The sequence below is a fragment of the Pelophylax lessonae genome, assembly GCF_965119305.1.
Source record: "Pelophylax lessonae genome assembly, chromosome: 6".
In the NCBI taxonomy this organism is placed as follows: Eukaryota; Metazoa; Chordata; class Amphibia; order Anura; family Ranidae; genus Pelophylax; species Pelophylax lessonae.
Window position 1 is genome coordinate 227,368,897 of NC_138773.1, and position 27,478 is coordinate 227,396,374.

The 27,478-nt window shown below is 43.0% G+C and overlaps 1 protein-coding gene across 1 annotated transcript in view; it reads left to right on the forward strand.

Moving 5' to 3' along the window:
* The window catches only part of DRC11 (dynein regulatory complex subunit 11), a 315,369-nt gene that overhangs the window by 287,311 nt on the left and 580 nt on the right, over nucleotides 1-27,478 (forward strand). Inside the window, exons 15-18 of the mRNA XM_082262397.1 lie at nucleotides 854-1,053; nucleotides 11,791-11,877; nucleotides 12,595-12,772; nucleotides 24,394-24,629. Of these exons, the coding sequence (XP_082118523.1) occupies nucleotides 854-1,053; nucleotides 11,791-11,877; nucleotides 12,595-12,772; nucleotides 24,394-24,629 (701 nt within the window). The remainder of the gene's footprint in view (nucleotides 1-853; nucleotides 1,054-11,790; nucleotides 11,878-12,594; nucleotides 12,773-24,393; nucleotides 24,630-27,478) is intronic.

Consider the following 27,478-nt stretch of genomic DNA (forward strand, 5'->3'; position numbering starts at 1 on the left):
AATTTGCCAAACTTTCATTCTGTGGACACTGTCTTAAGTGGATGGCCTAGCATTGTACACTAATATATGGGTATGGTGTGAGTTTATCATACATCTTATTCGGTGGTCTTCTTTAGATGGCCTGGTCTTTACCTCTGACAGTAGCATGATGTGAGTTTATTATACATTTCACTCTGTGGACAGTCTTCAGTGGATGGCTTGGCTTTGTACACTGACAATGGAACAGTGTGAGCTTATCATACTCCAGACAAGCACTAATGCTGAAAGTAGCACAACTGTGCCACATCTTCTCAGCCGTCAGATTCATCCCTGTTTTGAAAAAATAAATCTGATTGTTAGCTCTGGAGAACTATCTTTGGGGTTGATTTATTAAAGGCAAATAAAGCATGCACTTTGCAAGTGCAGTTGCACTCATTTTCCTCAGAGCTTATTAAATGTGGTAAAGCTCTGCTCATTTCTATCATCCAATCACGTGCAAGCAAACATGCAGCATTTTTATTTTTTTTTCCTTGCACCCAACTGGGTCTTCTTTACAAAGTGAAGCTTTACCACATTTACATTTACTAAGGAAAATTTGTAGAACTTGCCTTTCAGAGTGCAACTGCCCTTTCAGAGTGCAACTGCCCTTGCAGATTACACAGTCTATTTGCCTTTAGTAAATCCACCCCACTGAGTGGGTTTTATTAATAAATACATTTTACTTGGCTTTAGTGAATATGGTTCTTACAGTACATTGATAATATGGTATGTCTCTTAGATAAGAATTTTTGGAGTTATTTTTAAAACTTTTACATTTGACTGTTTTATTAATTATGTTTGAATACAATGTCTGACACTGGTTTCGCTGTTACAGGTTGTGAATCAGTGCATGAGAAGGCACCATCAGCGAAAGCCCTTCTTCTTGCAGGACCAGCAGGTGTTGGAAAAAAGATGCTTGTGAATGCCATCTGCAATGAGACAGGAGCAAACTTGTTTAACTTATCACCAGCCAATATAGCTGGAAAATACCCAGGCAAGAGTGGCCTGCAGATGATGCTGCACATGGTGTTGAAGGTTAGTTTGCCAGTAGGAGACCTCTCTAGCTCTGGGAGGGGTTGATTTACTAAAGGCATGCAGACTGTGCACTTTGCAAGTGCAATTGAATTCACTTTCCCAGAGCTTAGTGAATGTGGTAAAGCTTTGCTTTGTAAAAAAAATATCCAATTAGGTGCAAGGGAAATAGAAAAAACATTTTTACTTGTACATTATTTGGATGATTGAAATCAGCAGAGCTTCACCACAGGGCCATCTTACCGAATGGGCACACTGGGTAGTTGCCCAGGGGGCCCCACCTGTCCAGCGACCCAGCCCCAGCCAAGCATTAATCCCAATTCCCGTGTGCATCCCGCCGCCGAACTTAGCAGTGGCAGGCGCCTGTCGGCCCTGCGCTACTGTCAGGCCACTTGGGCCGTGGAGGGGGAGCCCACAACTGCAGGAATGCCTGTCTGCCTCCACAGGAACAGGCACACGTAGGACAGTCGAGTCTGACTCCCGTCCGTGTGTGTGTTCACCGGACCCAACCGCCAAACTTGGAAGCCGTCATTAGCCTGGCACTGCTGTACCAATAAACATCGCCTTATCCATCATTTGCATTTTTATTCTCGTGGGTGATTGTGTAGACAGGACCCCCAGTACACTGCATTGCCCGGGGCCCTTTAATGCTCTTAAGATGGCACTGCTTCACCACATTCACTAAGCTCTGGGGGGGAAAATGCTGTTATTTTCAACCTACTTCAAAAACTCCAGATTTCTGGCTATGTTTATCCTCCACGGTCCCACTGTATGTAACAACGTAGTCACCCTCTCCTGCTCACCCCTGAGATGGACTGTGGGATTTGTAGTGTGCATAGAGCAGTGCACATGACCCCAACACACTGCACTGCTTGTTCCAAACAAACTAAGAGTTAGGGGTAAAAGGAAGGGTTCAGGAGCTTATGGAAGACATTACAAGGAGGCAGAAAAACACATTAAAGAGGAAGTAAAGTCTACAAATGTTTTCTTCTTTGTGTTTACCTGCAAAGTAAATGCATAATGTGCTAGTATGCATGGCATACTAGCACACTATGTGACCTTTACCTGCAAATGAAGCCCGCGTCCCCGCTGGAGGCCGCATCCATCTTCGCCCATCTTCCTTCTGGGCTTCAGCTGTGCTACTGGCCGGAGCCGCATGACGTCACTCATAGGCTTACCTGTAGGTACAGATGCTAAAGGTAAGTTTGCAACCACTTAAAAAAACAATTTCAATAAAAATAAATTACAGGAGTATTAAGTAGTAGACGTGTATGGATCATTTTTGTAGAATAAGAATATCATTTAGTGTTACATTAATCATAGAGCTCTCTGGTTATCCCCAAGCAGAGGTTGAAACATGTTAGAGGGAGGATCCTGGCTGGAGTATCTGGGCTGAACAGTAAAGCTGATTTTACCCTTTGGAAGTGATGTGCAGCTCCAGGAGTTTGCTAAATGATATATGGGGACCCAGAGGAGTACCTGTGAGCTGGAGTTTAGGATTGCAGAGATTTTAGGAGTGGTTTAATATTATTTAATAGGATTTAATATTATTTAACATACCTTGTTACCTATGTTCTGAAAATGATGTTAACCACTTTACCACCGGAGGATTTTGCTGTCTTACATCTGGGCCACTTTTTGCGATTCGGCGCTGTGCAACTTTAACTGACAATTGCGTGGTCGTGCTACGCCGTACCCAAATTAAATTTACGTCCTTTTTTTCCCACAAACAGAGCTTTCTTTTGGTGGTATTTGATCACCTGTGCGATTTTTACTTTTTGCGCTATAAACAAAAAAAGAGCGTAAATTTTGAAAAAACAACAATATTTTTCACATTTTTTTTATATGAAATTCCCCCCAAAAAAATGTAAAAATCAAAATTTTTTTACATTTTTGGCCAATTTGTTTTCTGCTGCCTATGTTTGGTAAAAAAATTCACAATAAGCGTATTTTGATTGGTTTGCGCAAAAGTTATTGCGTTTACTAACAAAGGGAAAGATTTCTGTCATTTTTGGTGTTTTTTTTTTTAAACGCGTAATGGCGGCGATCTGCGTTTTTTTTTGCGGGGCTGCGACATTGCGGCGGACAGATCGGACCCTTGACTGACATTTTTGACACTTTTGGGGGTACCAGTGACATTACTGCAGTAATCAGTGCTATATATATGCACTGTTACTGTAAAAATGACACTGGCAGGGAAGGGGTTAATTTTATTGGAGAGGGAGGGGTTAATGTATGCCTGGTGCTTACTGACGTGTGTGGGGGGAGGTGACTGAGTGACACAAGGACAGATCCAGGGTTCAGCTATGCTGAACCCTGCAATCTGACCCTGCCTGTCACTTCGGAGATCCGCCCGCTTGTGTTTACACAAGCAGGCAGATCTCCACACTAGATCCCCGACGATCGGGGAAGAGCGGCGGCGATCGCCGCTGCTCCTCCCCTGGCCCGACTCCCGCTGTGACTGAAAACAGCGGGAGCGAGCCTCCGGCGCCGCGCGCGCGCCACCGAGAAAGGGTAGTGTCTGATGACGTACAACTACGTCGTCAGACGATAACGAGCCACTCTTCCGCAGTAATATTACTGCAGGCAGACGTAAAGTGGTTAAAGAGTAACTCCAATTTTGTTGAGAAACAATTACTCCCCTCTGGGTGATCTATGTACATTGCAAGAATTTTAACAAACTTTGTTACAGATTCCTATCTTTAGTTATTCTGAAGAAATAGCTGTTTGTTTCCATGTGCAAAGTGAATCTGTATGGGAGTGATTTTATAATAATCACTTAGCCGCTGCACTTGCAGGGCTCAAATGAGGAAAGTGGCAGGATCTGAATCCCTTTAGACGTGATTTCCCTTTGGGAGTATCTCACCAAAAATAACATTTCTGTTGCAAGGGATGCCCAAAATTGCACTTTTATCTTAGTGCAGACTTCTGGGAAAATCGCACAAGAATGAAATTACATTTACAGGAGGAGTTCTGTGTACAGAATGCCTCCAGGTAGCCATATTGCATTGAATTTTACAGAAAATTGCAGTGCTGCAGATTAATAAGGAAAGGTGATTTTTAATAACATTCAATTACAATATAACTTGAATCACAATTGTATACGCTTTAATTTTTTTTTAAATTGGTAATTTTTTCCCCCACAAAAGCCAAAATTACCCTTTAAATAAAATGAAGCACAATAAAGAATACATATGTAATTTCACCAGTAACTTTACGTCAATCAATTGCTATTTGTGTAATACAATATAGCGTAAATTGAAAATTTCCAGAGTAAGAGGAATGCACCATTATTATCAAACATCACATGGAACACCTGGAGAACATTACTATACATTACACAATATATTAGTATATGTGGATCCACATATGGATGATGCTGTAACGTCATTCAGTCATTTCAGGGGAGATTCCAGAGTATGAAGGGGATGTTTATTCAAAGGCTTATTTTGCCAAGTGTAACATTTTTGGATAATTAATTAGCTCAATGTAAACCCAGAGCAGCTGTGTGCTTCATCATCAGCAAATACTTCCGTTGATTTATTATCTACCAGCATGTACCATGTTTCCAGAGCAAGGGGGTGCAGTGACATCACTGGGCTAAGGGTGTCAGAGGAGAAGCACATTTTTTGACATAAGCTTTGCAGGAAGAGATGGAATGTAAACATGGAGAAAGTAGACAATGGCAATAAAGGAATGCCAGACAGCACAGAAGAATACTAACCTGTATTTGGTGATAACGCTGGATACTGGAAATCATGTATCAGTGATAATAGCAGAACAAAACAAAAAAATAAAATGTGCATTGATCTATTGATCTTGCAAATGTTAAAATTAGGTGTATTGAGTACCTAAGTTTACCTAAGCTGTGCATTTACTGCCACCAAGGTGAGAAACTCTGCCCCCTGGTCTCCAGGGGCTCAACCACTTACCCACCAGGCCTATTTTTGACACTTTTTGTTTACAAGTTAAAATCAGTATTTTTTGCTACAAAATTACTTAGAACCCCCAAACATTATATATATATATTTTTTTAGCAAAGACTCTGGAGAATAAAATAGCGGGCATTGCAATATTTTTTGTCACGCGGTATTTGCGTAGCGGTCTTTAAAACGCCATTTGTTTGGAAAAATTACAAAAAATCGAATTTTTCTGCATTTAAAAAACTAAACAGTAAAGTTAGCCCATTTATTTTTTTTTGTATATTGTGTAAGATGATGTCACGCCGAGTAAATAGATACCCAACATGTTTATGGTTTAAAATTGCGCACACCCGTGGAATGTCGACAAACTGCAGTCAATAGAAATCTCAATAGGCGACACTTTAAAAAATTTTAACGGTTACCAGTTTAGAGTTCGAGTGTAGCTCTTTTTTTAAAATTATTGCTCACGCTCTGGCGATCGCGGCGATACCTCACATGTGTGGTTTGAACATTTCATTTGCAACGCGACTTCCATATATGTTTTATTTCGTGCGCGAGCTAACGGCGATGGGGGCGGTTAAAACATTTTTTTTTCCTATTTATTTATTTATTTTTTTTAACTTTAACACAGATTTTTTTAAAAAAAATAAAATCTGATCACTTTTATTGCTGTCACAAGCAATGTAAACATCCCTTGTGACAGCAATATGCAGTGACAGGTACTCTTTATGGAGGGATCGAGGGTCTAAAAGACCCTAGACCCCTACACTACACTTCCATGTATTCATGTTTTTGAATACACTCGTTTTTTGAATTTGCATCAGCAGAGTAACCTGGACGTGACGTCATGGAAGCCGCCTCCGGGTTACGTCATCGGAGACCCAATCGAAGCCACATCCGGCTTAGATCGGGACTCCATCCAGCCGGCGGACGTGCGGCAGGAGGGGGGTCGTCCCATCCCGCTCGCCAGGGTAACGATCGAGCGGCTCCCAAGCCGCATCGGTCATTACCGCCGGAAAGCCAACCTCTGGCTCTAAATAACGGTACCGGGATGATGCCTCTAGCTAGAGGCATCATCCCGGTATAATCCCGCAAAGTCTGCCGACATACCCATATGTCACTTTGTGGTAAGAGGTTAAACTACACGGGTGGTGGCAGGGCTGCTGTTAGAAATCACGGGGCCCCGTACAGCCTATCTGACAGGGCTCCCCCCCCTCCCAAATATATCAAGACAATATTTTCACTAAAAATACACTAATATTCTTAGCGGAGACAAAAATAACAGAGAACCTGTGTGAATTAGCCCGTTTTAATTGTTTTTTATATATAAAAACAAATTATATATATTTTTTTTAAATGTTAAAAATATTTACAATTATTTTCTTTTACAATTTTTTATTATTATTTATTACAATGTTTAATTATTATTATTTTTTTTAGAATTTGTTGTTTTTTAACAGGACAGGGAAGCATGCAGCGCTCTGGGAGGGAGAGGGGGGCAGCACAGTGAAAGGGGGACACACGGGGAGGGGGGATCAGAAGCAGGCAGAACAGGGAGGGGGATCGGTGTCAGAGAAGCAATTACAGGAATGATGCCCTGTATCTGTTTCTCTCTCCCCGCAGCAGCTAAAAGTTGGCAGGAGAGGGAGAAACTGGTTTTCAGCTGCTGCAGAGAGCCACACAAGGCTTCTTTCTACAATTGCCCCCCCCCTGCCTTTCCATGCCCCCATGCTGTTGGGGCCCCCCTGTGTGCCCAGGCCCTCTACAGGAGGACTGGTGTTCCCCCCTTATCAGCGGCCCTGGGTGGTGTTATACTTATTTAACTCTTATGTTTAGCCACTTGTTCACAATTTGCCACACATTGATTTTAGCATGTTGCAAAGATGTGTCTACCAGGGAGAAGGTAAAAGTATATCTAAAGTCAAAACTTTTTATTCGTAGTTTTTACACAGAGTAGGGAATAGTTAAAACCCCTGTATTTTTTCTTTGTTTTTGCTGAAATTAACCCAGTGGGGAAATCTGAGATTTTTGCTCACTTTCTGCACCCTTTCCCTTCCTCCAGGGGCACAACAGGAAATGTTTGGAAATCTCTCCAAACTCTGTGGAACCTTTAGAAGGTTTTCCCTCATATCCTGTTATGGTGACAACATTTTGGAATTCCCATCACATTCTGTCCTAGTGACAGCAGTGACTTGGACAAATAGAGAGGGTGAGTCTCCCCAGCAGGAACACAGACAGCATTAACACCTTTGTGGAGGTTCCACTCCTCCCCACTGTATCAATGACAAGAGAAAGCATTTTCACTTTAGGTGTAGTTCAAATGGTATGAGTTTGAAATCTCTTATAGACACTATATTGTCAAAAGTATTGAGACACCTGCCTTTACACGCACTTGAACTTTAATGGCATCCCAGTCTTAGTCCGTAGGGTTCAATATTGAGTTGGCCCACCCATTGCAGCTATACCTGCCTAAACTCTTCTGGGAAGGCTGTCCACAAGGTTTAGCAGTGTGTCTATGGGAATGCTTGACCATTCTTCCAGAAGCACATTTGTGATGTCAGGCACTTATGTTGGATAAGAAGGCCTGGCTCGCAGGACTCTGTGCAGACCAGTCAAGTTCCTCCACCGCAAACTTGGTCATCCATGTCCTTATGGACCTTGCTCTGTGCACCGGTCTAAATAATTTGGTGGAGGGGGGACTATGGTGTGGGGTTGTTTTTCAGGGGTTGGGCTAGGCCCCTTAGTTCCAGTGAAGGGAACTCTTAAGGTGTCACCATACCAAGATTTGTAGACAATTTCATGCTCCCAACTTTGTAGGAACAGTTTGAGGATGGCCCCTTCCTGTTCCAACAAGACTGTGCACCAGTGCACAAATCAAGGTCCCTAAAAACATGGATTAGCAAGTTTGGGGTGGAGGAACTTGATTGGCCTACACAGGGTTCTGGCCTCAACCCGATAGAACACCTATGGGATGAATTAGACTGGGGACTGCGAGCCAGTCCCTCTCGTCCAACACCAGTGCCTGACCTCACAAATGCGCTTCTGAAAGAATGGTCAAAGATCCCATAGACACACTCCTAAACCTTGTGAACAGGCTTCCCAGAAGAGTTGAAGCTGTTATAGCTGCAAAGGGTGGGCCAACTCAATATTGAACCCTACAGACCAAGACTGGGATGCCATTAAAGTTAATGTGCGTGTAAAGACAGGCTTTCCAATACTTTTGTTAATATAGTGTAGTTTAGTTCTTAAAAAGGAACTTCACTCCCCTGATTTTTTTCACTCTTACCCTTTATACTGGGTTGTCCTAATTCTCAAATTCACCTAATTGTATCTAGCATTGTCATGCTACAATTGATCGATCTGCTGCCACAGTCCCCTGTAACCATCATAGTCCTCCAAGAGCCACCAGCCCCTTCTGGGTTCTGGCTCTAGATCAGGGGTCTTCAAACTATGGCCCTCCAGTTGTTCAGGAACTACAATTCCCATCATGCCGAGTCATGTCTGTGAATGTCAGAGTTTTACAATGCCTCATGGGATGTGTAGTTCTGCAACAGCTGGAGGGCCGCAGTTTGAAGATCCCTGCTCTAGATGATGCACCAGGTCCGCCTATCAGCTTCTGTGAGTCCCTGCTCCTAGGATATGTGATGTGGTATCCTAGGAGGGTGCGAGAGCATGGACTCATCATTTTTAGACTGAATGAGAATGATAGTAGCAAGGCAGGGCTAGAGTACAAGAAATGAAGAAAACATGAACAAACAGAAAATAAAATAGTTTTTTCAGTTCACAAAGGAGAGGGACTGAGTGCTGGGAGGTTAAGTTGTGAAGGTCTGTTTTAATGTTTCTTTTGCCCACAGCAGCCCATTATCACCTGGATTCTGAATGGCCATTCTGCTCAGCAACCAAAATGGCATCACAAGCTGCTTGAGAGGCGCCATTCTAATGAAACTCAAACACAGTATATAAGACCCCCCCTAATTGACATTGGGAGGAGGCAGGGAAATACCTGTCCTGATGTGTAGCTCTTTGGACTTAGCTGTAGCTCACTCACATACACACTTGTGCCCGTGCTTGTAGAGACTTGATTATAGGTTAGTCGTGCTAAGTACTAACCAAGAATATGAACACTTCCAGTGGTGGTATAAAGGCACATGGGAGTGTGCCACAGAAAAACCAGTAGACTGCCATTCAGGACACAAGGCAAATGTAAATCAGCGTACAGACATTAGATGGTGAGCAGTCATGCATCAGGCCAGTGAACATTCTTTATACTGGCAGAGCCCAGTACAAGTATGAGCGTTCACATGGTGCAAATGTAGGTGCTTGTGTACAATGAAAAACAAAAAAGAGGGCGCAAAACCTTGTACAGTACCTATAAAAGGATTTAATAATAAAAATAAATAAAAACTGCCAAAAAACATACAAAAGGCAACAAAGGATACAGAGACCTCATACTGGCAAAAGAAAACAGGACGTGAGTGCTTCCTGTGGCCTGGACCTCAGTCACTCACAGACAAACCATCTGACACATTTCGAGGGTGAGACCGTCTTCCTCAGAGCTTCAAGAAAGAGGGTATGGCCCTCGAAACACATCAGCTTGTTTGACTATTAGGCTGCATTCACACTTGAGCGTAGCGTTTTCGCGCGTTTTTTACAGCGATTTTTACTGCGATTTTACCGCAATTTTCAGGCGTTTTTGGAGGTAGGCATTGACATCTATCAAAAACGCTGGTAATCAGCCCAAAAAGAAGCTCATGTACTTTTTTCAGCTACAGGCGTTTTGCTTCAGGCGTTAAAATGCTCAGATGTGAACAGGGGCCATTTAAATGAATGGGGTTTTACTTGTTGGGCGTTTTGGAACGTTTTTTTTTAGCGTTTTTGGAGCTGAAAAACGCTCAAAAATGCCCAGGTGTGAATGGAGCCTTAAGAGAGGTTCTGCCACACAGAGCACTCGCACCCTGTTTTCCTTAGCTAATGTAAGGTCTCTTTTCTCTTTTCTAATGTAAGGTTTTTCTCAGCGGGGGATCGAGCTGCCGATCCCCCGCTGAGCAGCAGGAGGACAGCTGTGTGTCCGCGCTGTGTGCGGAGACACAGCTGACAGTTCCCCATGCATCTCTATGGGGGAAATCGGATGTCAACGGACCATCAGTCCGTTCTCACCCGATCCCATCCGATCCGCTGGACGGATGGAAAATAGGGTTTCCATCCGTACAGATTTGACGGATCGGATCGGGTCGGATGTCAGCGGACATGTCTCCGCTGACATCCGATGCCCCATAGGAATGCATGGGGGGACCGTTCAGATCCGCCAAAAAAACGGACAGGCGGATCTGAACGGTCCGCCTGTGTGAAAGGGGCCTTAGGCCCCTTTCACACATACGGTCCGTTCAGTTCATCAGTTCAGTCACGTCAAAATGTATCAGTTTTTCATCCGTTTTTCATCCATTTTTCATCCGTTTTCCATCCGTTTTTCATCCATTTTTCATCAGTTGTTATCTGTTTTTCATCCATTTTTCGTCAGTTGTTATCTGTTTTTCATCCGTTTTTCGTCAGTTGTTATCTGTTTTTCATCCGTTGTCATCCGCTTTTCATCCGTTGTCATCCGTTTTTCGTCTGATCCGTTTTTTTGACGGGTTAAAAATAGGGCATTCATCCGTTCAAAAAAACAGACATTGACGGAAGCGGATGAAAACGGATGTTAACTGATGATCATCAGTTGTCATCCGTTTTTACATAGAGATACATTGATGTCCGTTTTTCATTCGTCAACGGATGGAAGAAAAACGGACAAACGGACAGCATGTGTGAAAGGGGCCTTAAAGCTCGTACACACTATAAGAAAATTGAGCAAACTATTTAGTCCACAGAATTTACGTACGATTTTCGTATAGTGTGTACACAACTTTCTACAGCCAATTCAGAATTTTCATACGAATTTTCGCTCATCGGTTCCGATTTGCTGTGAAACAATGAGGAAAATCAAACGATCGTTCGCCCAATTTTCTTATAGTGTGTACCCCACTTTAGCCCTCGTTCACACTGAACTCGGCTTTGAAATCATCATTCATCTAAACTCGCACAATTTCAAAGCCGCATTTCAGTCCAACATCAGGGACGAATTGAATTCATGCACAAATGTCTATTGAAATCACCCCCGGAGTCGCCAAAAGTAGTGCAGAAACTACTTTTGCAAATCGGTGTGGCGCCACAAAGTCTTTGGTTACCAAATGCGAATGTCTTTAACACATGAAATCATAAACATGGAATTAGTCTTTGAAGTAATTCTAGTAAGGATCTAAAACAGAATTGAGTTTTCTATGAATTATATTATTGTCTTTTTGTATTGAATATCTCTGTGTATCCTATACAATATAGAATTATAAACAGTGTGATATTGGGGTTGCTCTGGAATGCAGTACTTTCCCAGTGTGAAGGTGCTGGAGATGAAACACAAGTGCTTCACTATAGCAATGATGGAAGAACATCATCTAGTGGTGATTTTAGTACATAGCATGCTGGGAAGCTCAACATGTATTGATGTATGATGTAAGTTTATTTATATAGCACCACAATATACATTACACTTTCCTATGTATAACACAAATTCACAGCAGCTAACATTATAACACAGTAGGGATAACACCCAATACAGGAGAAAGATAATAGTATGTACAATCAGTCTATATCGATCAAAACCTTTTTTTGGCTGTGTAGTTCTAAAAATTACAGAAACCTGGAAGAGAGACTTTTCTTTATATTTTGCTTATAACAACCTGCTGTATGTAGATTATTATATTAATGGTGGGTTTCCTAACTACAGGTGGCCCGTCAGCTGCAGCCATCAGTCATATGGATTGACGATGCCGAGAAGACTTTTTACAAGAAAGTACCTAAGACAGAAAAGCAGGTAATTGCAATTCCTACATATTTGTCATCCTAAAAAGTATTGTCCATTCCACCATCCAGGTCTATGCCTCATCTATTACTGAAAAGTTGGAGTAATGTACAATTTTCCATGCAGGATGCACAGTGTTAAATATCTGACTTGTAGTCTTGGTATTGTTTGTGATTTAATGTTTGTATGGTTGGTGGTTTTAGAATCCAGTCAGTTTCTGCTTTTTCACCTGTCACACTGCTTTCTTCAAACGCTAATTCAGTATTAGCTATCAGCAAATAAATTACCCAAAATCAGTTGATTTTATTTTGTATGTATTTTTGTGAAGTAGATTTATAGCAATGACATGTTAGTTCTGCTTCATTGATTTGCTGCCCCCTGGTGGTTCAACATTCATATTATAATGTGACCACGGTATTCTAAAGACTTGGGAAATTAAAGTGAGGTTAATGGAGTGTCTTTTACTTCTATCTTTCTCAACTCTGCTCCTCGGGACCCACTAACAGGCCAGATTTTAAGTATTATCTTGGGGAGATGCAGACTAGAATGCTGCAATCACTATGCAGCAAATGAGATCACCTGTGATGTAATTTAGTTATCTTGCAAACCTGGCCTGTTAGTGGGTCCCGAGGACCAGAGTTGAGAACCATTGAAGGCAACAATTGAACCTACAATTCACACTTTACATAAATGTCTTAACCCCACCATTCTCTGTTTTTGTTGTTACAGTTAGATCCCAAACGATTAAAAAAGGACCTTCCAAAACTTCTGAAATCCATAAAAGAAGAGGATCGGATTGTAGTTGTGGGTACTAGTCAGCGGCCATTTGATGCTGAAGTGAAGCCTTTCTGTAAAATATATAAAAAGATTATATTGGTACCTAGGCCTGATTATGCAGCACGTCTAGGTGAGAAGTTGATTTTATATATTTTTATCTTTTTTCTTTATAGTTCAGGAAGGATGGATTTTTAAAATCCAGAATCAATATGTTGGCTCCCCCTTTATGGGTTCTATATGCAAATGAATATTCAGCCAAATAAACAATTGAATTATTAATGTGTTAATATTTTATTTGCAAAAAATCTGTGCTTCTGATCAGGCAGTTTTGTAATTCACACAACCCTGATGCACAATATATGCACTACTTTATATCTTGTCAATTGAGGGACACAAGAAATCTTTCATATTTTGATTATGTTGCCACCCATATGAGGACTGGATACTGGCAAACAAAAATACTGTAGTCTATCCAGGATACCCCTTTTTATTACCAGTATCCAGAGGCGTAACTAAAACTTTCAGGGCCCCGGTGCAAGAAACCATGGGGCCAGCCCTGGCCGGGGCCCTTCCCTTTAAGCCTGGGGCTCTTCCCACTGATCATGGGACCCTTTACTCTCATTGCGGGGCCCTTTATTACGGTCCTGCAGCGGGACCCTTTCACAAGTTCTGCAGTAGCCCCCCTTCCTGCCATCTTGGGGCCTCCCCACGGTGGTGGAATGTCAGGGCCGGTTACAAGTGTGACTGGAAGTTCACCCACTGGTGTCAGTAGTTTCTATTCTTTGGTATTTTAATTGTATTATTTTTTATAATTTTATTTTATTTATCTTCCAATGTCACTGATTATGACTCTGTCCATTCAGAAAAGGAAGGAGCTGGTAAATTACATATTTACCGACCCCTTCCTGGTTCTCTATTGTGACACATCCCCTGCAGCAGGAGAGCAAAGGGAGCACAGTGAGGGGGGGGGGGCACAGCACAGTAGGGGGGGACCAGGGGAGCACACAGGGGCCCAGAGACAGCAGAACACAAGTGAACTGATTAGGAGGAGTGGCAGGGGCAGCATACAGAGGAACCAATCTCCTCCATTTTCCTCCTGCAGCTACAGGAGGAAATAGGAGGACAGTTATTTCTCTACATGCTGCCCCTCCTATCCAGGTGTACAGGGGAACCACACAGGCCCCCTGGAGCATGGGACCCAGTTGCAATTGCAACCCCTGTAGTTACGCCCCTGCCAGTATCCCTCGGTTTTATGCTAGGGTCCTAGGGGAATGAATGTCTCCTCTTCCTCTTCAGTAGTGCTCTGTGGAAGACTAACCTATTTTTGATGGCACCGTTTTTCTTTCTAAATCAAGATTCTTTTTTATATATCTGCTATAGCTTGTCTCTTCCATTGCAGCTATCTGATGTAGCTGTCTGTCCTCAGTTTGGCTTTTGAAGTACCATGGCTGGACCCCACTGCACTGGATGTGGTTATAGGCTGAATATAGGGCACTTTCCAGATTCTTTTCTGGTAAAGGTTAGCTGCGGAGTGCTTTTCAGGTCTAAAGACATTTGCATTGCCGCGGTATTTGCCCTGTCAGTTTGTTAGTAAAGTAGTTGGGTCGAGCATCGGGGATACTGATGTCATCCACTGAGTGGAATTTGGCACGCGCGCTATGCACTTTCTTTCTTGCCATACGGAATCAAGGGATAATCTCCTGCTTGCAGAAAGCCCATATTCCATCTGTTCCTGGTGCCCACCTACAGTCTCCTCAGTCACCTCCAGCCACCCAAACCCTCACCTGCAACCAGCTGTCTTGGTTTCATGAGTACCTGAGCCCTTGCCTCTCACCCGAAGTCTTACCTTGCCTTACCAACACATGATCACAACATGTCTGATTTTAGAAACAGGGGAGATAGTCCTGTTGTAACGGATGCCCCCAGCCCACCTGCTAATGGCCCAGAACCTGCTTGCAGCATACCTCCAGATGGTGCTGACCTCTGCAGCCTGGAATCCTTTTGCCCTTTGCTCCTAGAATCTATGCTGTCATCAGAGTCCTCTTTAAAGAGTTTGTTACCCAAAAAAAAAAAAAAAAAAGATCCTGTTCCCTTAAAGCATTAATAACAGCACGGTGCTTGCGCTGTGTAATTTGGCCCCCTGTATAACCTGAAAAACATGGCTGATCCTGCCTGGCTATCCCCTCCCCCCTGTAAACTGACCACAGCTTATCATGGCTGCTGAGTCCTGACACTGTGGTTAGTTTACGTGCCTCCGTCATCCGCAGCTCCCTTCTCTGCTCTCCCCTGTCCCCCCCCTCCCTCCCTGACGTTCAGGACCCTCCACTCCCCAGTCCTCCCCCTCCTGCTGCTATCATAACTACAGTATAACCATGTAATCTCTTCTGTAAAATAAAACATCACATATCCTAGTGTCTGTGTTCTATAAAAAAGATGCTGATTTCTACCTTATATCTACCTTATATCAGAGCGTCTCCCGGCACTCACGTGACCACTCAGCTCTCTCTCCTCCCCAGCGGACATCAGTGGGAGTTCTTGGCCCCTCCCGCTATAGCTGTCGGCCAGCGAGAGAAGAGAGCCGAGGAGTCACGTGAGTGTCGGGAGTCACGTGAGTGTCGGGAGACACTCTGATATAAGATAGAAATCGACATCTTTTTATATAACACAGACACTGGGACACATAATGGTAGTTTACAGAGGGGATTGTATGGTTATACTGTAGTGGCTTAACAACCACTTTAACTTTGAGATGTGGCAGGTTCCCATGCACTTTATGCTGAGGTTTTTGCCACAGTCATGCAATACTTTATGGTTCAAATCAGTTATTTGCTTACTGTGACCGCAAAGGCCACAGGCATGCTTCTGCATTTTCTCCCGCAGATTTTATATCTGATTTACCCACGGCCTGAGCCATAGGCTGCTGAGACTCTCAGTTGCTCTTTACATTGTCTAATGAGTTTGTCACTGAGCATGCACACTACTCAGAAACTTAAAGTATTACTAAATACAGGACCCTGCATTCATTATACAGTATCTGGTCTCCCACAGTACACAGAACATGGAAATGCAATAGTTTTAGTAAATATAAACTGCTAAATACCTTTTCTCTTTAGCCGTATATAGCAGTCTTGTGACTTCTGTCAGTGTCTAGCAGAGCACTGGTTAAAGCTTGTGGAGGAGTTTTCATTTTCTCCTAATTGTCCTATGAAACTGCAGGACTTCTGACCCTCTGTCTGGACAGTGCTGATTGGCCCTGTGCTGATCACATGCACTCTCCCAAGAAAAAAAAAAAAAGCAACTCTATAGCTATATACACCAAACTGAGCATTTTCAGCTTGCCCCCAAGGCTCTGAGGATCTGATCAGAGAAGACAGGAACAAACAGCCTTTTTACACAATGCAGTTCCACAGTAAATATACCAAGCGTGCTTTACTGCATATACAGACTTATGTTACTGTTTTGGGTTTAGTAACACTTTAAGAATCAGCCTCTTATTTCTATCAGTGCTGTTTCCAGTCTTGGGTCCTTTAGAGCCCCCAAAATTTCAAAGCAACTGTGTAGAAAACACCTTTCTGTAAGCACCCCAAGGGATTATTTCAGTTGGAAGTCCTCTCTAGAAATATGTTATCTCTGACAGTCCTTCTCACCTTTCACCTTACCTTGGCTGTGACTTTATTGTTCAAAACCATGGATAACTGGTCAAAATCCCTTAAAATGCTGTGGTTGATCCCTTGATTTTAGAACGCATGGAGCAAATGGCTTTAGCTTTAAACTTTAACTGTGAAGATCTGCTAGAGACTTTTGTGGCTTATTTCTTGCATGAGTCTCCTGTCAGTACACATGTGACACTTTGATTAAAGTGCTGGATTCTGGTATCCACACTCAAGAAGCATCTGATCCACATTAGTTTTGCCTCCTTCCCCTGATCTAACAGATCCTACCCCCCCCCCCCCCCCCCTTAACAGGTGAATACTTACTGAGATCTAATGCCCATAGCCTCTGGTGTTTGTTTACATCCAGCACCACAAGTCCACCCTCTCCTAGCCATGCATGCGCAGTTGTGTCCCATAGAGGCTCATCTCCCTGTGCCACCCAGCTGGGCACTTATTCTTTAAGAATCGTCCTTTCGTTTCTCCAATTTTCCTATCCTCCTTGTCAAGATATGCCCCTCCAACCCCCAAAGCTTGGCTCCTAGCCCACCTAGGTCTAGAGCTCAGAGTCTGCCAAATCCTAACCATGAAGGTATCCTTCCACTTTCCAGAAGAGGAGGATGTTTGTTAACCTTTGAGGAAACTTGGATGGCTTATATCTCAGACACATTAGAGCAGAAGGTGGTATCCCAGGGCTATCAACTGAAGTTTGATCCTTGCCCCCTTCTTGATTTCTCATCCCCAACCTATCTGTCTCAGCACACAGATCAGCAGATCTCCATTGACCTTGGGTCTTTTGGACCTAGGTGTCATTTTCCAAATTTCTTTGACAGAACAGTTTCAAGGTTTTACTCCAATCTGTTTATTTTTCCCAAGCCCAAAGGCCCATCTGCCTCATATTGGTTCTCAAAGATTTGACTGTGTTTGAACATCACGGATTCATAACTATGTCAACATTTTTCCAGAGCATGAGTATCTCCTATATTTTTAAAGTGGCAACCTACACTAAAAGTTTGTGGTCACGCCCATTGGCTTCACATCTACATCTCAGGTGTTGACCACAGTGCTAGCCCCAGCATTGGCCCCAGTGCTCTAACAGGGCATCCTCATTGTGGGATACTTAGATGACCTCCTTTTGAGGAAACAGGTGGCATGGACTCTCTCAGACAATGTGGCTTCGATTTTCTAGACTTTACAGCTGTTTTGGTGGATCGTAAGGCTTCAGAAATCCATGCTGGAACCAACTCATCATTTGGAGTATCGGAGTCTGGAACTGGCCAAATGTCAGGACAGAAGAAACTTTAGACTCTCTGTTCTCAGTTTTGAGCTCTCAAATTCAGGGGTCATCCAACTCTCTCTTTTTACATAAGAGTCATGGGCCTGATGGCTGCTTCATTCGACAATGCAAACTTCTGTCATCGTGGGATAAATCATTAAGGTCCCTGCACAAACTGATTCATTTGGCACAGAGGATCAGGTTGTCCCTGCCCTGGCAGCTCAAGAATCTGGCTCTGAAATCAGAAAAGTCCTTCCTTCCCATTTTCCCAAAGATCCCCACAAAATATGCCAGCCTGTTGGACTGTTAAGGAGTCCAGTGCACTCTCTCGGTGCAGTGGACTTATTCATTGTCCGAGTTTTGTCTCTCAATCAGCATCCTGAAACTTTGGGCAATTTGTCTGTCAATGCAGTCTTGGGGCCATCATGCTTGAAGGACATCTGGGCATACATCAGCTCTCTGGGGGGGAACCAGACATATCACTGCTGCAGAATTAGATTGGATCCTGTCCTGGCCAGAGATTCACATTCTTGACATGTCTCATGTGAACAACTCAGATATTGACTATTGGCAGGCAGGCTTCTTCAGCCTACATTGACTGGACGCAGCGAAATGATCCCTACACCCTAAAGTGTTCCAGAACCCGTGTTGCAGGTGTGGGGAGTCTGGATGGGGGCCTTTTGTCCCCCAGGTTCTAGAACAAATTGGACAGGTTTGTCTCTAGGTACATGGATCCTCTATTGGAAGCAGCGGATGCTCTGGTGGCTCTGTGGGATCAGTACACCCTAAAATATGCCTTTTCTCCCCAAAATCTTCACCGTCTTCTGCTTCTCAGGATCAAAATGGAGAGCATTACATTGAGGAATTTAGCTCCAGACTGACCCAGACCACTGTGGTCTGACAAACTGGTACAACTCCTGGTGAGCGCTCTGTGTGCTCTGCTAGATCATCAGGATCTTTTGTCTCAAGGGCTGTTTTACCATCATGCTACATGATCGCTGGCTTTAACAGTATTAAGCCCATGTTTTTAGAAATGGGTTAAAGGCCAAAGGCTAAGAAGGCTGCTTTCTGCAAGGTCAGTCATTAGATTTGGAAGGCATACTTCACCTGCTGTTTCCACCCTAGTGTTTTACTCTCACAGGTTTCTACACTTTCTATCTTGTTTCAGTGACCATAGGCCTCTGAAAGGAAAAGGAAATTTACCATGCAGCTCTCCATGTTCATTCCCCTGTGACTTCATGAGGTCGAAACTCAAATCTCTGTGCAGTTTAGAAACCACCATTTGAACTCATCAGAGACATTCCCCTCTCTACTTTTACCCACAAGGTGGTATTCATTGTAGCCATCACCTCTGTGAGACGAGTGCCTAAACTGATGGCCTCATCCTGAAAAATACCCTTTTTTGGGTTTGCACAGGGACAAGGTGGTGTTGAGGACTAGGACCTCTTTTTTATCTAAAGCGTTTGTTACCCAAAAAAAAAATGGTTCCTGTCCCTTTAAAGCATGTTATACAGCACAGTGCTTTTGCTGTGTAGATTGGCCCCTTCTATCACCTTAAATACCTGGCTGATACTTCCTGTTTCTGCCCTGATCACGGTTTATCATGGCTGCTGAGACCTGACACTGTGGTCAGTTTACGTGCCTCCGACATACGCTGCTAACTGCAGCTCTCCTCTGTCTCCCTCTGTCCTCCTCCCCCCTCCCCTCCCTGCCTGTCAGCTATCACTAGCGCCGCTCTGCTCCCCTCCCTGCTGCTACAAAACAATCTGATCTTTATACCATCCCCTCTGTTAGAAAACAACCTGTGTCCTAGTGCCTGTGCTTTATAAACAAAAAGCTGATTTCTACCTGTTTTCATAGCGCCCCCAGCGCTCACGTGACTCCCGTCTATCTCCTCCTCATCTCCCCGGCTGATGTCTGTGGGAGTTCTCGGCCCCGCCCACTGGAGATGTCAGACGGGGAGCAGAGAGAGTCAGGATTCACGTGAGCGGTGGGAGGCGCTGTGAAAACAGGTAAAAATCTGCTTTTTTTTTTTTATAAAGCGCAGGCACTAGTTCAGATGGGATGGTATAAAGATCAGATAGTGGCTTAACAACCACTTTAAGGTAATTTTTGCCTTTTACATCGACCAGAACGTTGTTCTTCTGTCTCTTTGTCCTACTTTGGTTCAGCAAAATGAAAGTTCCTTCCATTGTCTGGATGTGGTTCAGGCTGTGAGAGTCTATCTTTCAGCCACTGCTTCCTTCAGGACGACTGATTCCTTTTTTGTAATTTCATATAGACCCTGTAAAGGTGCTCTGGCTTTTCATTTCATCATCTCTAGGCATCCCAGGCAAGCCATAATCCAAGGTTTTGGTCTCAAGGATTGGGCAAGGATTTGTGAATGTTTCTTGGACTTTTCAACATCAAGTAACTGCTCCTAGATTTGCAAAGCTGCCACCTGGTTGTTGCGGCCTCATCTGATGCCTGCTTCGAACATAAGCTGCTCTTTTAATAGTTTCCAGTTCTCTGATGTTGTTTTTTTTTTATTGGGCACGTCAGTGTTTGTTTGCTGTGTTGCCCCCCTCAGTTGAACTGTGTTTTGATGTTCCAAAGATAAAAGATTTCTTATGTCCCTCAGACAAGGAAAAAAAAAAGGATTTTTGTACTCACTGTAGAATCCTTTTCTTGGGGTCCATTCAGACACAGGTCTCACCCCTCTGTGTTTACGATTATGCTCTCTGTACTTTATTGCTGCAAAACTGATGAATGGTAGAAGAAAAAGTTATCCTGGGCTGGTCTACAGTTTTGTTGTTTGCCAGTGTCCAATACTTTTGTAGGCAACATTGTAACTCATAGGTGAAAGACTTCCTGTGTCTCTCAGTGGTCTCCAAGAAAAGTATTTGTTGATTACAAAAATCCTATTATTTAGTTAATATAGAATAACTCCTTCAGCCTGGTCATTTGATTATGACTAAACATCATCTTTCTAATAAGCCCCCTAAAGTATGTAATACCTGATACATGTAAGGATAGCAGCACTATACAGTACCATATAGCCCTATTGGCTTATAATGTTGACACATCCATTCTCAGCCTGACCATTGCTATGGGGGTACCATGAGAAGTTATTATGGCGCTTTTCCACTGCATGGAACTGAACGGTTCGGCTCGCTTTTGTGCTTTTCCACTGCTGGTACCGCATGGTACGGTGTAGGAACGGTTCGGTACGGTACGGCGGCGCTTTTCCACTGCATGGAACCGAAGGGTACGGCTCTCAAAAACAGTACCTACTCGATTGTGGTTCCAACAGGTACCATACCGGTACCATATCCCACAATCCTTTGCATGCAGTCACTACTAGCCACTGATTGGTCAGAGAATCCCACCCACCCCGTTGTTATCCCACCCACTTAACTTTAGTACTACTTTAGTGGAAAAGCAAACCATACCGTACCGTACTGAACCGTTCCAACACCCTACCATGCGGTACCAGCAGTGGAAAAGCAAACCGGGCCAAGCAGGGCCGAGTAGAGCCGAGCTGGTACTTGCAGTGGAAAAGTGCCATTAGATAGCAGATTTTTATCTTTATGCAATATGTAACTCGATAAAATGGACTTTATGTTTAGTACTTTTCACAAATCATGAACTTACATCATCCATTATTTATGTAGCACCCTCCTAGGTAGGTTCTAGGATTAGTGTGATATAGTTTTTTCTCTCCTGCAAAAAATTCTATGAAAATGTACTTAGCTCCCTGCTTACCATAGAGCTGTGATTGATTAGTGTAGCCTGCTCAGTGTGCTCAGCTGCTGTTTGGGTCTGCCTTTGCCCTTTTTTTGTCCAAGCAACCTAGGAAGGTTCTGGGTGAAAAGGTTGACACTATGCAGAACACAGTATGAATATTAATGCCACTCCAGCCAATCCCAGAGAGGGTAGCCCTGAAGGATGCTGGGAGAAGGTATTTTTTCTTTGGACGCACTGAGCATAAGGTCTTTCCTGTAGCGGAGAGTTCCAGTATTGGAGGGGGCATGCTGCCTTTCGCAGGCACCTGCTGCCATGTGGACGACCCAAGGTCCTGAAGTTAGAGTGACCCTGGTTCTACAGAGAGCTGGCTGAAGGGGCTGTCTATATGGTCTGGCATCACTGGTATAACGTGTCGTTTGGAAGTTGGAAGGAGGCTACCAGCTGTCCCTGGACATTTTATGAGTACAAACAACATAAAGGAACTATAGACTTGTGCTCTTAACCCCTTCTGGTGTGCTATATAGTCAGCTAAAGGGTCCAGACAAGAGAACACTGGCTAGTGTTCTGAAGAGCTTTGTCTAGTTACTACTGCTACTAAAGGACTTTGCTCAATCCTGAAAGGAGTTTGTTGCTCCTGCCAAGGAGTCTGCTATCTGCTTTCAGCAAGGGACTTCACCAGAGCTTAACCAAGAGATCAGTTAGATGTCCTCTGATGTAAATAGTTCTATTTCTTGGAGTATCCCACTAAATCCCCTTCCCTATCCAAGTTCTCCAAAATTCAAAAAACAAAAACAACAACCCCTAGACTGGTTATAGAAGACAGCGAGTGAAAGTGTGTGCACCTGGCTGTGTAAATCTTCCTTGTGCCTGATGGCGGGTCAAAAGCAGGGAAGACCTAGGCAAATTACCAGTTACTCCTACAGGGGTAGCACTACATTTATTATACAGTACAGAGGGAATATACTGTAATGTAAGGTTAGTGTCAGTAAATATTTGAACGACCCTTCCCTTTTTTGTGCATATAATGATTTCAAAATATGTATTAACTGCATAGGGGCCTATTTATGAAAAGGGGTGTGATATTCACCAACATTTACTGCTGGGGAATCAGTCATTATAATTATAATTTAAAACAAATGAACAATGAAGATACACATGCAGTGAATGTTTGGTGAATGTAACTTCTTAAATAATGTTCCCCCCTAAATGTAGGTTTTGTGACAGATGAGGGTGTAATGTAAGTGCCAAAATAATGACATGTCAAAATTCATCAAAAAACAACCAGTGCTATGTAAAATACTTGAGCACTGATCTGTCCATCATTTTCCATAATGTATTCTGCCACTAGATCCAGTTTGAAGACCTACACTTCTGTTAATACAGTGCATCTGGAAAGTATTCACAGCACTTCACTTTTTCCACATTTTTTATGTTACAGCCTTATTCTGAAATGGATTAAATTCATTTTTTTCCTCAAAATTATACAAACAATACCCCATAATGACAACATGAAAGAAGAAAGAAGTTTGTTTGAAATCTTTCCAAATTTATTAAAAATAAAAAAGGAAAAAAATCACAGGTACATAGATATTCACAGCCTTTGCCACGGCACTCAACATTAAGCTCAGGTGCATCCTGAGTCCACTGATTATCCTTGAGATGTTACTACAACTTGATTGGAGTCCACCTGTGGTAAATTCAGTTGATTAGAGATGATTTGGAAAGGCACTTACCCGTCTCTATAATGTCCCACAGTTTACAGTGCATGTCAGAGCAAGCCAAGCCATGAAATCTAAGGAATTGTCTGTATACCCCCAAACAGGATTGTATCGAGGCACAGGTCTGGGGACGGGTACAAAAGAATGTCTGCAGCATTGAAGGTCCCAATGAGTACAGTGGCCTCTATCATCCATAAAAAGAAGAAGTTTGGAACCACCAGGACTCTTCCTAGAGCAGGCTGCCCGGCCAAACTGAGCGATCGGGGGAGAAGGGCCTTAGTCAGGGAGGTGACTAAAAACCGGATGGTCACTCTGACAGAGTTCCAGCATTTCTCTGTGGAGAGAGGAGAACCTTCCAGAAGAACAACCATCTCTGCAGCACTCCACTAATCAGGCCTGTATGGTAGAGTGGCCAGACAGAAGCCACTCCTTAGTAAAAAGCACATGACAGCCCACCTGACATTTGCCAAAAGGCACCTAAAGGACTCTCAAACCATGAGAAACAAAATTCTCTGGTCTGATGAAACAAAGATTGAACTCTTTGGCCTGAATGGCAAGCATCATATCTGGAGGAAGTCGGGTGCCACTCATCACCTGGCCAATACCATCCCTACAGTGAAGCATGGTGGTGGCAGCATTATGCTGTGGGGATGTTTATTCAGCAGCAGGAACTGGGAGACTAGTCAGGATTGAGGGAAAGATCAATGCAGCAATGTACAGAGACATCCTTAATGAAAACCTGCTCCAGAGCGCTCTGGACCTCAGACTGGGGAGAAGGTTTATCTTCCAACATGACAACGACCCTAAGCACACAGCCAAGATAACATAGAAGTGGCTACGGGACAACTCTGTGAATGTCCTTGAGTGGCCCAGCCAAAACCCAGACTTGAACCCAAATGAACATCTCTGAAGAGATCTGAAAATGGCTGTGCACAGCCACTCCCCATCCAACCTGATGGAGCTTGAGAGGTCCTACAAAGAGAAATGGGAGAAACTGAATAAAAATAGGTATACCAAGCTTGTAGCATCATACATAAAAAGACTTGAGGCTGTAATTGGTGCACAAGGCAGTGAATACTTATGTACATGTGGTTTTGTTTTTTGTTTTGTTTTTTTAAAAAAATTTGCAAAGATTATGAATGAATTTAATCCATTTTGGAATAAGGTTGTAAGGTAACAAATTGTGGAAAAAGTGAAGAGCTGTGAATACTTTCTGGTTGCACTGTATAAGGGAGCTATCCATCAGGACTCGTACTTGCTAAAACAAGTCTTTGTGCTCCTTTCTGGTTCTAGGATCTTAGACATGCTATTTTTAATTGTGACTGCCTTTTTCCTAATACTGCGCATAATTCATTTTGTATCTGGGATGTTTTTCTTCTAGTGTTGTGGAAGCAGTTGATCTCTCTACGAGTAGACAACGCAATGCCTGTAAACTTCAGTGCCTTGGCAAAGATCACGGATGGATTCACCCCTGGTCACATGGTGCAGGCAGTGGATACAGTGCTTAATGAGAGAAGGATCAGGCAGCTTTCTGGCAAGCCCTTGGCAGCTTCAGAGTTTTTGGGTTCCTTATCTCGACAAGAGCCAGTGTATAAGGAAGAAGAGGAAGCTTTCAAGGTGAGGATCATGGAATGCCTGTGTGGTTGACTATTCTGAGCATGACTTGTAAGACTTACAGGATCAGAAAATACAGAAAAGGACAGACATTGTTATTAAAGCTGCAAGAAAATAAAGTGACATTTGTTGCTCATAGCATCCAATCAGGTTTCAGTTGTCACTTTTCTAATGCAGATTACAGTTGTCATGGACAGTCACATTTCTCCAACTCTTTTACAGGAGTATGCTTTTGTGTGTTTTGCACCTTTTGCTTTGTTAATGATCCTCATACATTGTACCCAGCAGTACAAAAGGTATATATTTTTTTTCAAAGTGAACAATATGTGATACCACTTTTTATTTGGTTAATAAAGCAGTTAGAGAGTTCATATTAAGAGACCACAGCTAACTCCATATTTGCAGGCAATGGGAGCATTACCTGGGATAGAGCTTGTAGGGGTAAACCACAAAATAACAACAAGATCTTCTAAACCATTCATCCAAAGCAACATACAGATTTTCTCCTAGACTGATTGCTGATTTTCTGTTGTGAAAAATGGAACAAACCTTTCTGTATGGGTTTACTGCATCCACACACTTTGTATTAAAAAACAGTAATAATATCTGTGCTGTGCAAAAAATATATAGCTGGTGTAGGCTGCCAACACTAAAAAGCAGTATATCGGTGCTTCAATAAACATATAACAAAGTGTAAAGTGCAGCGCCCTAAAACAAATCACATATGTGTACTATTAAAGTCCAACATTAAAGCAATAAAAGAAAAAGTCCAATCAAGATGTGTGAACTGATGACACCAAAAGTGATGTATATCTTCTCAAAAGTATGTCAGTGATCTCCCATCACCAAAGTACAAACTCACCAAAATGAGTGACGAGTGGGGCAGAGATTTTGGTGCTGACATCACGCCGCTGCTCGATTCCGGGTCGACAGCGGCTTTTAGATGTGAGTGTTAATTTACTGTCTGTTACATTGTTTATTTACCCCTTTACATTAAAAATAATACACTATTGGAATCTTCTCCTCGCTCTCTGGTGAGCTTTAATTATTCAGTATTTAAAGCCCTTGAGGAGACGTCCTTGAAATTCTTATGCTCCATAAATCCATGTGTAAATCCACGTGTAAGCAAACAAGGCGATCATACTGCTGTAGTGGCAGTCACTCATTTTGGTGAGTTTGCATTTCGTACATTGGTGATGGGAGATCACTGAAGCACTATTGAGAAGATACACATCACTTTTGGTGTCATCAGTTTGCACATCTTGATTGGACTTTTTCTTCTATTGCTTTAATCTTGGACTTTAACCACTTAAGCCCCGGAAGATTTTACCCCCTTCCTGACCAGGGCTTTTTTTGCGATTCGGCACTGCGTGACTTTAACGGACAATTGCGCGGTCGTGCGACGCTGTACCTAAACAAATTTGACGTCCTTTTTTTCCCACAAACAGAGCTTTCCTTTGGTGGTATTTGATCACCTGTGCGATTTTTACTTTTTGCGCTATAAACAAAAAAAGAGCGTGAAATTCCCCAAAAAAAAATTTTAAAATGAAAATTTTTTTATATTTTTGACCAATTTGTTTTCTGCTACATATATTTGGTAAAAAAAAATCGCAAAAAAGCATATTTTGATTGGTTTGCGCAAATGTTATTGCGTTTACTAACTAAGGGAACGTTTTCGGTCATTTTTGGTGGGTTTTTTTTAATGCGTAATGGCGGCGATCTGCGATTTTTTTTTCGGTACTGCGAAATTGCGGCGGACAGATCGGACCCTTGACTGACATTTTTGACACTTTTGGGGTTACCAGTGACATTACTGCAGTAATCAGTGCTATACATATGCACTGTTACTGCAAAATGACACTGGCAGGGAAGGGGTTAACTTTATCGGGGAAGGAGGGGTTAAGTGTGTCCCTAGGGGCGTGCTTTTTACTGTGATTGGACATGGCTACTGGTGTAGGAACAGTGATCAACGGTCCTACATAGTAGAATCGTATGATCACCATTCCTACACAGGGGAGAATGACAGGCGGCTTGTTTACATCAGCCGCCTGCCTTTCTCCCTTCACGGAGGACGATCGCGAGTGACCGGCGGACATCGGGTCTGCCGGTCACACGCACTGACTTCCCAGGGAACGAGCCGGGGCGGGCGTGCTCGCCCGCTATTGGCTCACAAGGAAGTGACAGGCTAGTGACGTATATATACGTCAGTTTTCCTGGCCGGGGCTGACCGCCGCCGCATATAGTCGTGCGGCAGTCAGCAACCGGTTAATAGTACACATATGTGATTTGTTTTAAGGCACTGCACTTTACACACTTTGTATTGCTCGGTATACCTGCCCTGAATTTATTTGATCCTATTTTGTGTACTATACTTTTAAAAAGAACTGATGTAATGTCCTGGTAAAGAGTGTACAAAGGGGGGTAATTTTCCTTTAAGGGCCAGTATTAGCCAATCTCATAAGGTAGAATAGAATCACAGGTAAATTAGGAACCCTGATTTTATCAAAATGTTAACAGGTTTTAATAAGGTTCTTTTGCCGGCTGGTAGGAGGGTCGTGCTAGGACATTTTATTTGCATTCTGCATCCGTGGCCAAATTGGGTGGAAGACTGGGTGAGTCCCAGGGTTGTGAGACTCCAATGAGGATGGGCATTTTCCTGCCCAATGACATTGTAAGACACCTGCTCATCAATGACCGTTATTAGAATAACAAGTGTGTAAGGCATTAAGATGGGTAAAAATGGTTTGGTGATTCTATCATAGGGACTAAGCTATTCAACCTCGGCGAGTGTTAGAAGACACCTGACCACTCAATGAAATTGGAGGAGAAGCAGTTTAACCTTAAACTACGTA